Source organism: Ammospiza caudacuta, chromosome 13, assembly GCF_027887145.1.
Source record: "Ammospiza caudacuta isolate bAmmCau1 chromosome 13, bAmmCau1.pri, whole genome shotgun sequence".
Classification (NCBI taxonomy): Eukaryota; Metazoa; Chordata; class Aves; order Passeriformes; family Passerellidae; genus Ammospiza; species Ammospiza caudacuta.
Genome location: NC_080605.1, coordinates 2,661,746 through 2,674,002, shown reverse-complemented (window position 1 = coordinate 2,674,002; position 12,257 = coordinate 2,661,746). Strand labels below are relative to the sequence as shown.

The 12,257-nt window shown below is 42.7% G+C and overlaps 1 protein-coding gene across 1 annotated transcript in view; it reads left to right on the top strand.

The window, feature by feature from the left end:
- Positions 1-12,257, top strand: part of CMTM4 (CKLF like MARVEL transmembrane domain containing 4) — a 28,143-nt gene that overhangs the window by 8,825 nt on the left and 7,061 nt on the right. Inside the window, exon 2 of the mRNA XM_058813654.1 lies at positions 8,585-8,761. Within this exon, the coding sequence (XP_058669637.1) occupies positions 8,585-8,761 (177 nt within the window). The remainder of the gene's footprint in view (positions 1-8,584; positions 8,762-12,257) is intronic.

The window sequence follows — 12,257 nt, the reverse complement described above, 5'->3', positions numbered from 1 at the left end:
AATAGCCAAACAGGCTAGTTAAACTAGAGGCTGTGCAGACCCAATACTTGACAAATTTTATAATTATACCTTCTTAAAACTAATAAATTACTTAATTTATCTATTTGTTACCATATTTACTGTGTTTTAATATTGTTTTGACTGGACAGGTTTCCAGCACAGGCTGGCCTGTGAACATGGATGGGAGCATGAAGCCAGTTCAGAAGTATTGATTTTTTCTTTTTTAAGAGCTGTACAGAGAATCCTCATGGGTGAGGCAATAGGGATTATTTGTACTTTATTTAAAAATCACACAAGTAGGATGTCAGTGATGTGCTGTATTCCAGCAGTGTGTGTGTGTGTGGGTGCAGCCCTGAGACAGGAGCAGGGCAGTTTTATCTGCCCATTTTGTTTAAATGGCAAAGGTGTGATAAGGTCTGCTTCCTTACAGCCTGACTTAATGGAAGGTGCCAGAAGTGGATGGAGAGGGCACTGGGCAGGGAGAGGTGGGGGCTGCACTGGAGGGACCTCCTGAGAGCAGAAGAAACCTTTTGTTAAGCACAGTGATAGAGCAGAGATGCTCTGCCCTGAGTGACCCACACAGGTGTTACTGCCAACTCATGAGTGTTGGTACAAAACTGGGGACTCTGCTGGCTTCAGTGGCACTAACTATTAAATTAGTCTGTGACACTGACAGGGTTTGGCAGTGATTTTTAAGGAAGGTTTTATTTCCCTGCTTTGGTGCCTGAAAGTGAGGCATGCTAACGGAGCACTTCAGCTGGATTTAGTCTCCATTTTACCTGTAGCCAGTTTTTACTTTGTGTTACTATTGTGGTAAAATCTGCATGAGTAGGACCATAGCAGCAAATGGGACTAATGGGAAAATATTTTATTCTTCCTTCTGCTCCCACTACTTGCAGCTGGCAGTGGCTGAGGAAGATGCAGATGACTCAGTGCATACAGAATTATATTCAGCGTGGCACCAAAGAAATGTATGATGGTTTCTTTGACCTATTTTTGCCTGTCTTGTTGAAGAACACGATATGCAAATGCTGGTCGGATTGTGATAAAATTAGACTTGAAGAAACCTAGCTGGGTAATGCTGCTCTTGAAGAGCTTCCACTGGCTGTTGTGTGAGTGCTTGGTTATGGTTGTTATCAGCACCTGGAGCCCTGCTCTGAGGCTGCAGGGGTTTGTGTGCAGAGCTCCCGGGGCTGGGGGTCCCTCTCTGCTCCGGGCAGGCAGGGGCACTGAGCAGAATTGATTGTGCTGCTGACCTGGGGAGCTGCAGCTGCCTTGAGCAACCTGCCCTGCCTGGCACCAGGGAGCATCACTGACAGGCCAGCTGTGGGGCTTGGGAGTTAGAATGGCTGAAAAATCTGCTTGTAGGTGCTGCCAGAATGAGCACGAGACAGTGAAGGGGAAAATTGAGCCTCTGGTATCGAAAAACAGGCAAAGAACCATCTACCTCCTTTAGTTTCTCTGTTTGATGACACTCACTGTGGCCATTGGCACAATTCATGTACTGTAAATACAAAATAAACCTTTCCATTTATGAGTTGTTCACTTTGCTGGGTTGTTCAGGAATAAAGTGATTAATGCAGAATATGAATGGGAAAGTTAAAAATAAATGAGACTCTGTGTTGAGATTTTGTTCATGATTGTCTTGAAGGACCTGTTGCTTATGAAAATATTTTGATTTGTGCTACACAAGAATTTTAGTTTCTGGGGACTGGAAGCACAGGTTCCTGTGGAGAGGAATTGGTGGGAGAAACCAGTTATGTTTGGCTTTGTTTAAAGCACGGCTCTCCCTATGGTCTTCAAATGAACCTTCCTGTAGGGTGGGGTTGCTAAAATACTGTTAATGGGCTTTTGTTTATGGGACAGGTGGCACTACATTCATTTTTGTCTAATCTGGAAGGTTTGTTTGAATCTCATTCAGATTTCAGTGGGGAAATGTCATGTGCCTAAAAACAAAAACCTCCTTGCAGTGTGCCTTGGCTTCAGATGCTGTTCAGTGGTTGGTTTGGTCAGCGGCTTGTTGGATAAAACCTAAAATACATCTAAATCAGACTTGCGGGGGGGTTCATTGCTTTTGTTTTCTTAGGAAGAACTATATTTGTTTTATCTGTCAAAACCTGCTGTGTGTTTAATGGTACTTGAGCTGGAATTGGTTTTGCATTTATCTAGCAGATAAGAATGTTTGTTGTATAAGTGTGTCCAAGCAATAACAAAACTCTGTACTAATGCAGTTAGCAGGAAATAAGTCACCACATCATGTCTGTAGCTTTTTTTGTTCTAGATTCTATGATTAAGTTCACTTTAAGAATTGATGCCTTTCTGGTTTAGCCAGTTGAGAATTTCCTCTGTTCACTGTAGTTCAATTCATTTTTTTTTTAGAATAAGCCTTCATTTTGATGTCACAAATGCTTTGGAAAAACCATCATTCTGTTGTTGATTTTGGGTGTTGATTACCCTCACTCTAAAATATGACCCTTTCTCCTAATACACCATCAAAATGTTTCAGGTCTCAACAATATGTTCTGTATTTAGAATTGGTCCTCTGCCTGCACTGAGAAGGGGAAGTCTGCAGTAGCTGAATCTTAGGGTTATAGAAAACTGCTGGAGGTGGCAGAAGATCAGCTGATTTAGTGAAGATTCCACAAATTTATTGCACTGGAGTTTTTCCACATTACAGCCAAAAGTGAACTAAGAAATAATGAAAACTTTGCAGCACTGTGTACAACACTAGAGGTGCAGTGATGATCTGAAACTCATATTTTCTGCTTTTATTTCTACCATCACCAGCAAAACCAGATCGGAGGTGAATTGGGAGGCCTGGTTGAATTTCTCTGGGTTGGTTTGGTTGTTTGTGCCTTCAGAGCACAATTTAGTTTTAGGATGCTGAATCACTGGTGGTGCTTAAGCTTCCCTTTCTGGTAAGTGTTGTTTTCCTAAACTTTCTGTCTTGCAGGGAATTTTTAATGCTCCTTTGTGATTTAAGGCCCCTTGAAGCCTCTTACCAGAGTTAATAACACTTTTCATGGAGCCTTGAGGATGCAGAGCAGGAGGGAAATCAGTCATTTTTTGCTTAGGGTGAAAGATGGTTTCCTGCTGGAGGAGCAGGACTGCGTTTGAGCCGTATGATCCCAAATATTCATATCTGTGCCAGCTGTTTCAGATGTGGGGAATGCATGTGCTTTGCAAGGAATGAGACCCACTTCGTTTCATGCATAAAGTTGGGGCTGCTGGGCCAAGGAAATGAGAACAATAAATCTAGATTTTAATTCCAGAAAGTTCAAAGTCTTCAGATACTTTGAGCGGTGTAAAAGCAATATATTCCTCCCTATTTTGTGCATGTGAATTCTGCTGTACCATTAATTTAAACAGTCTGGATGTAAAAATGTCTTGCTAGTGTGACATTCTTTCTAAAATTCTGTGGGTATTTTTCAAGCAGAAAAAATGCTGACCATTTTGTGGTTTTTTGGAAATCATGTGTAATTATGTCATTTAACCACACAATAAGGCTTTCCATGGTAGTGTTTTAGATAAACAGGAAAACTCATTTTTTACTTTGTTTTCATTGCAGAACTGTCTTTTTTTTATTTTTCGTGCAAAGTTCTTTGATTATTTTCCTCAAAAATAGAGCACAACATATTCTGACAGGAAAAATAAACCATTAGCAACCTCCGAAAAGTTCTTTTGCAGCGTTGGTACCTGTCACAGCAGGTCTTCTCCATTTTGGGAAAGGGAGTGTTTGATGTCTGATGTGCCTGTGTTGCCAGGAAAGTGATGTAAATATGAGCCATTTACATAGCCCTGGGGCGGATGATTTCTTCATTAAGGGCCCTCCTCCTTTTGCAGGAAAGTTGGGATGGATTGCTGTGATGGTGGAGGCTGGTGTGGCTGACTCCGAGGACACTGGGTCCGGGAGCAGAGGCTCTCTCAGGAATTGGTGGCCCTGAATTGTGGTGGCTCCCGGAGCTGCTCTGGGGGCTCGGTGCAGGAATCGCCCCATCAGTGACCCTTGGCACTTTATTCAGGGCTAAAAGCACAAAATGGGGAGCACATCTCCTGTTTAACCCTTTGCCTGGGGCTTTTTCCTCCTTGTGTGGGCTGTGGTGGTGGCAGAGGGGGATGCAGGGCAGGGATGCTCTGTCACAGCACAGCTCTGCAGTGCCCACGCTGGCAGAGCCTGACCTTTCCTCAGCTCACCTGAGCACAGCTCATTCCTGCTGAGCTGCTTTGTTCACCACATCCTTACCAGAGAAAGGTGTTTTACTGCAGCTGGCCTGGGATAGCTCTGCATGGACCTGAGCATCCAGAATTAGCAGATGTTTCTGTTATGACAAAGTTTTAATGCAATATTCACTGTACTTACTCTAAGAAGAGTGGAAGTGGAAGAGAAACCAAAAGCAACTGCTAAAAAAAGACAAGGATTTAAAAGAGGGCTATACAAATGTTAGAGTGTTGGAGGAATTAGAGTGGAATAGAGAGCTCTCAAAGTACTTGGTGCAGAGAAAAAACAGATGGAAAGGTTTGTTTTGTCCATCAGAGAAAACTTTCTCTCTTGCCTTGGCCCAAGAAAGCTGTAGCTGTGTTATTTGTGGGGGAGAGCAGTAATTCATGTAAGAGGAGATTTCCACCGCATTCAGCTTCTCATTTTTCCCTGGTAAACCAGCCTTGAAACTTCTGCTTGTGGAAAAACATGTCAAATCTCATCCCCCCAAACTATGAAAAGATGTGTGATTTGAAAGTGGGGGTTGCCTCCTGTGTTGGACAAATGTCATGGTGTATTTGTTGGCCAAGACCTGTGCTCTGATATTGTGCTGTTCCCCTGGTTTTGTGGGGTTTTTTAGGCAGCCTTGGAGCTGCAGCTGTGGGAGGCAGAAGCGGGCTCCTGGCTCTGGAGTGTTCCAAAGCAGGGACGGAGCTGCAGCGCTTGGGGAGCTGGGTTTGTCTCTGCAGCTCCGTGCCTCGCTCACCTGGAGCAGTGCAGGCTCGGCTGGAGCGTGGAGGCTGCCCGGGAGGGCTGGAGGTTCCTGATCCTTGATTTCCCTTCCCAGGAGAGAGTGTGTGCAGTGGGCATGGCAGGGCAAGGCAGCAGGCTGATCTCCTGTGGGCTGTGGCAGAGCCAGGGACTCGCTGTGCTCACAGCCCTGCCAGCCAGGGGTGCTCCTGTTAATTCACGGCCTCATTTGTCTGCACTGCCTCACAAGTTACTGAATTCATCAATTACAAACCACTGTGATAATGAATGTTAGCACATGGCTGGGATTTTTAAATGATCCCTCTCACTGGATGAGCCCTGGCCCTTGAGAAGCAGCTTCGGTTCGTGTGGCAGCATGTGCACAACACTTCTGAGATCTCTAAGTCATGGGGCTGTGGAATCAACCTTGTGTATTTCACTTTCATTTCTTGTGTTCTGAGCAGTTTTATTGAAAACAAAGTTAGGTTCCTCTCCGGGTGAATGGCAGTGAAAGCGATAGTAAGTATGTTTTATTGAAGTTTCATATAACTTGTAACTGCAAGCTGGGAGGATGCTTCAGGCAAGTTTCTAAATGTGTAGGAGGACAAGATTATCCTGATGTTTTAAAGAGAATATATTTTGTATTGAGGATTGAGATTTCTATTGTGATTAGGAAAAAGGAAGTTTCTGATGAAATGATTAATGTGGATTTCATGTTTTGCCATGGCTTTGCTGTGAGAAAGGAGTGGCAGGAGGGAGTGTCTGTGGCACTGGCAGCATGGACAGACTTTGAGAAGGGGAACATAAATTTTTATTGCAAGAAAAATGCTAACAGATCTAGTTGTAATCTATCTGAAGTACCAAAGAGATAGAAATAAACATTTTGTATGGGGCTATTGTCCTTTTCTTGTCTCTCTCCATCAGACAGGGGAGCAGCTGAGGATTTCTCCCTGCCTCTCTGGTGAATTTATCCGTAGACTTGGGCTGCACACCCCAGGCTGCTGCTGCTGCTGAGCATCCTAAACTGATGGCACATCTTTACTTGCATTTGAAATGCTTTGGGTTGAGTCACACCTAAGTGTACACAGCTAAGGGTTTTTTCTTATAAAAGTGTGTCACAGGTAAATGTATATTATAGTTTCTTAAGGGATAAAATGAAATCTAAATATAGAGTTGCTCTGGAGTTTATTAATTCTGGGCTTGGGAATATGTGAATAACACGGGATTATTTGAGTTCATTGCTCCAAGTGCCTCTTCAGTACATAATTAATTTCTAATGCTGCTTGTAGGAAACTCTTTGGTCTCTTTAGAGCTTTGCAAGCCAAGGAAGGGTGTATTGGCCTTGAAGAAGCAATGCTGCCTGGTGTGGAGAAGAGTCAGTGTCAAAGTTTATCAGCAAAACCAGAATTGGTGCCCTGTGCAGCACCTTATGTGCAAGAGATTTTGGCTCCTTCAGCCTAATGTGGGTGGCACAATTCAGAGTTGTTCATGTTTTCAGAAAATTAACCTAATATTTGGGGCTTGTACTGCAGTATTTCTAGAGAATATTGCAGAACCATACCTTTTAAAAGAAAACAAAAGATTACAAGTGTCATAATACATTAAAAATAGTGTCAAGAAAAACAGAAACTTTATTATATTGGAGAATCTAGAAGTAGAAATTTTGCTGGCTAACATTTAGCATTAATGTGTGATGTTGATTCTTGAAAGAGCAAAGATTGGTTTTTAAAGCTTTTTTAAAAATTGCATTCAGTGTCATCTTCAGTTTTGAGGCTTGTGTTCACACAGAAGATGAACTTCATGACATGCTAATACTTTAAAATGAGGCTGTGTCTGGACAGTAATTTTTTGGTATGTGTGTCATTGCTGAAATCATAGCTTGACTTTGATTCTGCTTTGATTCTGACTATTCCATTTCACACATGATCTTTCTTTCTGAGGCTATTCAATGTCAAAGATAAAATCTGAAGTGTTTAATCACTGAGTATCCATTGAGAATTTGTTTGATGTGAATTGTCCTGCTCTGTTAGCTGACAGAAATTAGTGTGGCATCTGCTGTCTTTAATGAACATGTGCTAATTGAACTGTGAGAGGCTTTCCAACCAAGTGTGAGTTTTTTATTAAAGCAGTTTGGTTGAGTTTTAATCTGGTTTTAAATTTACATTTTCTGCTGTATTCTGAAGTATGTGGCAAATGAGCATGAGGGGTATTGTCCTTTTCTTAGAATTACTGCTCATGTTAGTGGCAAAAATGCTTTCTTGGTTACTTCTTTCAAAATCCTCTTTCTTCATTTTGCAAGTTTTGTTGTGGGAGGCAAAGACAAACCAATGGATGAAGCATAAAGAGTGTTGAAGGAGGTGCATTTGCAAAACACTGACATTGGCAAAGGAGGATTTAGCAGAAATTGGTTTTTATCCTGGCTTCTGTCAATCTTCTAAACTTATGTTTGTGCAACACATTCAGATTGTTGAGTATTTGGCTCTGAGGAAAGAATCTCCCTTAGTTCCTCATCCTCAGATTGAAGTGCTTAGTGCAGCCTCCATAGAATTTTGTGGCACAGCAAGAAGAGAATTCTTTCTAAAAAATGTCAGTGGGTGGATGGGGGTGGTTGTCCTGCAAACCAAAGCAAAGCATTCTTAAGGCCTTCCTTGCTTGTCCTGGAAAATGCAGAAACCCCAACAAAACAACAAAAATCCCCCAAACCATCCATGCAGTTGCTTCAGGCGTGGTGTGAGAGCTGTGTGCCCACGGTGTGCCCGCGCTGTCCCGTGGTGGCAGCCGTCCCTGCTGCCTGGTACTGGCCTCTGGCGGGATATATTTTAGTTTTGTCCACTGGGCAAACTTTATTTTCAAGTACAGCAAGTGTTAGGGTTTTGTCCTAAATGGTGAATTCAGCTCTTGTTGAAATCAGAGTGCACACGTGTTAATTGATCCTCTGAATTTAGAGTGACCTGTCATTATCCCAGTTCCCTATTTGTGATTGCAGCACCAGGGGATTTTCCTTCATCTCTTAGCTGCTTGTTTTATTGTGCTATAAAGGAATGATAAAATGTGTTTTTATATGAAATACAGTGTACTGATGATGATAAATGTGAAAAAGGCAGGCATTTTTGGAGAGTGGTAGAAATCCTGAATCCGTTCTGTTTTGAATCGATTTAGATCTCAATTGGTAGTGAATTTTAAGTAATAATCTTTATTGACATGTCTTTCAAAATCACACAACATTAATACTCTGTAATTGTGTTTGAGGTTGACAAATGCATTCCATCTTCTCGTTTTGGAATAGTGTCTCATGAGTAAAAAATGTAACAAAATGTTTGAGGTGCTGTTTGCATGTTAAGCCAGTGGCCTGCAAGGGTTTCATGCTTTTTTTGGGGTGTCTTAGTCATTTTGATGTTAGAATCCTTGTAAAAGTGCTCAAGTGTTCTTTGTTGAATGGGACAAATCCAGAAAATCATACATTACTTTGCTTTTGTTTTTGCTCCCTGCACAGTGCCCTGTTGTAAACCGAAATCACACATTCCTGAGCGTAAACCGATCGTGTTCCCAATGGAAATGTCAGGAATACTTGTGGCTACTTTCAAAATGTGCAAATCTATTTTACTTTTTTTTCTCCCCACTTGTTTTTCTTCGCAGCTTTTGGCGCTGACGGCGTTCATCTGCATAGAGACCATCATGGAATGCTCCCCCTGCGAGGGCCTTTATTTCTTTGAGTTCGTCAGCTGCAGCGCTCTCGTGGTCACCGGCGCTCTCCTGATTTTGTTCAGTCTCAGCCTCCACACAAGAATACCCCAGATCAACTGGAATCTCACTGTAAGTTCATTTGAATCCTCACTGGGTTAAAAAATAGCTGCAAATCTGGTTTAAGTTTGGTCTTTGGGCTTTGCTTTCTCCTGTTGTTTAGTATGGTGTATGAGTGTTCTTTATGCTGGGTAAAGTATACATTTTACTTACATTTATTTTGAATGCTATCAGCAGAATGAGCTGTGAAATACGGCAAGTTAAACTGCACTAATAGAATTAAAATCGTGTTCTGGTAGATTGTCTTTGGGAGGACAAACTTCTGCTAATGCCAGCAATTATGCTGTGTGGGTGAAGTGGATAAAAATGCAGCCTGTAGTTATTTAACTTTGACAGATGCTGATTTACAGCAGCATGTTGTTCTCTCTTAACCTGGGGGTTTTTTATATTAGGACAAATTTGCTACATATATTTTCTTACATAGACTAATACAATCATTGGGCAGTAGTGTATAAATTAAGTGCTTTCTGTGAAAATTGGGTGTTTTGTATTGCCTACACACCTAACTATTAAACATTGACTGGCAATGCTTAATCTGTTCTCAGATATGAGGAGTTTTAGGAAGAGAACTGCTGGTGGTGCACATTCCTTTTGTACATGTCTCTATTTTCCTGCTGTATTCTGAGTTAAACTTTCAGAGTGGGTTGCATAAACACAGGTCACAAAATCAGCATGTTAAGTCACTAGCAAAAGATCTGTCAGCTTCAAGGGCAATATTTATACCAACTTCTTTGGACAGTACAGATACAGTTGTGCCAGTGTTCTGTGTTATAACAGTAATTTTGCAAGTACTGTCAGAGTCCCAGAGGTTTTTAGGCTTCTGTGTGGCTTTAAAAAAAAAATTTAAAACGTAATTTATTAATGTAGCAGTTTGCTTAGTTTCTCAGCCTAAGTGACTTGGTTAAATTGAGACTGGAATGTGGAATCAGGTGATCCCTTCTACCCTGGGGCTGCACAGTCAGTTGATGAACTCCTTCTAGGAGTGCTTGGTGGATAGATAAGGTGTTGTGTGCCTGAACTGTCCAGAAATGATCCCTTTGTGGTGGCATCAATTGTGCCTGCATAGCACCTGTTGGGAGATGTTTTGGGGAAGGGGTGGGGTTAAAAATCCAGTCAGTTGTGCTTTGGGGTTTCTTTGTTTTGTTTTACAAAGCCGTTTCAGTTTTTGAGCAGTGGCCGCGCTCTGCAGCCCCAGTGGCCCTGGAGCAGTGAGAGAGGTGGAGATGAGGCAGAGGGCCCTGGGGTCCCTGCAGGGCTTGGCTGCAGCTCTCACGGCACATCCAGAGGCAGCAGGAGTCTGCCTTGCCCTCCCAAGGCTCCCTCTGTGAGCTGGGCACTGGAGATGAGGCGCTGCTCCCATCCTGGCACCGGGGCTCCCCACAAGTGAGGAGGGAGCTGACCTGGCAGCTTGTTGCACTGATGAGACCATCCTGCTTCCCCGTGTTTCTTACAGATTTCAGCAATCTGATTGGATTTAATTTTTATTTATGATTATTTGATTTTAACAAACAGTTGGGACTGTTTCTCTGGCAGGAGTGAGAGATTACCTTCAGTATTCAGAGTGTTTGGGACCATTCTGTGAGTCTACAGCTGTTTCTGCTCCTGCAAGTACAGAGTGAGGGATCAAAGCTTGCTCATGAAACACCTGTGGGACATTACTTTGGCCAAGTTAGTAAGAAATCTAAGAATGTATAGTTCTGGCTGACTTTTTTTTTCCTTTTGCTTTTTTTGGCATTTTATTTTTTACAATTTAAATGTATGTTCATACATTATTTGCCTCTTTCAATATTTATTACTTCCCTGTGTTTTGATGGTTATTTTTATACTTTTGCAGCCTCTGTATATGACAGAGTTACTACAGGAGTTGCTTTCTGAACAACAGTCCTTCACATCCCTGAGTGCCTTAGGAGAAAGTCACTCCTGCTTATGTATAAATTCATCAAGATACATGCTTTTAAAAATATATATGACTTTATAATGCACATTTCCCTTATGGAAAGTCTCAAGCATTGCTTTTAGAAGCTGTGTGAGAAGAAGAGGCTGTTGCAGTGCTTGAAGGAATTCAACTGACTTAAATTTAGGAAAAAATCTTCCTTTAAAAATAACTATTCTCCCTAGGAACCATTGCAAACATTTGCTTTCAAATGATCCTGTGTATTAGAAAGTACCTGGCCATCATCTGCTATTGTCCAACACAGGATTTTTTCCTTTAAAAGTTTATTAAAATCAGAATTCTTTCCAATGTGTTGTGGATATTGGCAGATGTCCCTTGTCCCTGGCTAGAATAAAATGTGGATGAGTATGGACTAGGATCTAACAGATATGCAAAGGTGCTAAATTTTTAAAAAATGTATCTTTCTAGCCATTTGGGAAAAAGATAGTTGTTTAGATACTAATTAGAGACTTGCCAGTCATTTTCATATTTTCCTGAGGTAAACATGCAAGAAACAGGGAGCAGGTGAGGGCAGAGAAGAGCCTTGTCCGGGTGTGTTGGAGAGAGGCTGGTTTGCTCCTGCAAGATGAAAGAACAGCCCCTTGTCTGTGTTGTGCAGCACTATCAATAATATGCAAAAATGCAAAAGCTGGGGAACCTGTCAGTGGAAATTTCCATTTCCTTTGTGCCTCAGAGCTCAGAGGGAGCCCATTCTGCAGGGAGACAGGAGTGGCCCAGGGGAATGGGGAGCACAGCAGCTCCTGCTCCACCCGGAGCTCGGGCAGGGTTGCTTTCAGAGAGAGCTAATGAATTCTGCTGTAGTTTAGTCTTTGCCTAAATTATCTTTTTCTTTTTTCTAAAATTCATGATTTGCATCTCATGTGATGTACAGGGAGATCTGAGGGTCTGGTATCCAAAGGGTGAGTGTGAGCTGGCAGCCTGCAGGAGCAGGACAGGTGCTGGAGTCCTGGGGCTGGGCTGGGATCCTGCACTGGGATCTGCTCCTGGGGCTGGGACTGGAACTGGGACTGGGATCCTGCACTGGGATCTGCTCCTGGGACTGGGATCCTGCCCTGGGATCTGCTCCTGGGACTGGGATCCTGCCCTGGGATCCTGCCCTGGGCTGTGACTGGGTCTGGGATCCTCTCTCCTGCTCAGGGAGACACCTCAGTGGTGCCAGGGAGCTGGGAACACTGGAATTTGGCAGTGTCCCTTGGATGGAAGTTTGTGTGACAAGGGAAACCTGATTACCTGAGTACCAATGTAAATCATTGCATGATCAGTCTGTAGAATGAGCTGTTTGTCAGTGTATAAGGGAAAAAAAATCTTCCAAGACATTTTGACCATTGATTTTTTTGCTTTAAATTATTTTCTTGGAGCACTCACTGGAGTTATGGAGTGTATTTTGGAAGTCCAGTTGTGGCTGCAGTTTTCCAGCTCAGAAGTGAGGCACAGAGCTGAGCACAGCACAAAATCAGAGTTCCTCTGGACTCAGCCCCAGGGAGCAAACAGGGACCCAGGTGTGTGTGTTAGAGCACACAGGGCAGCTGGGGAGTTCTGTGCTGCCTGAACACT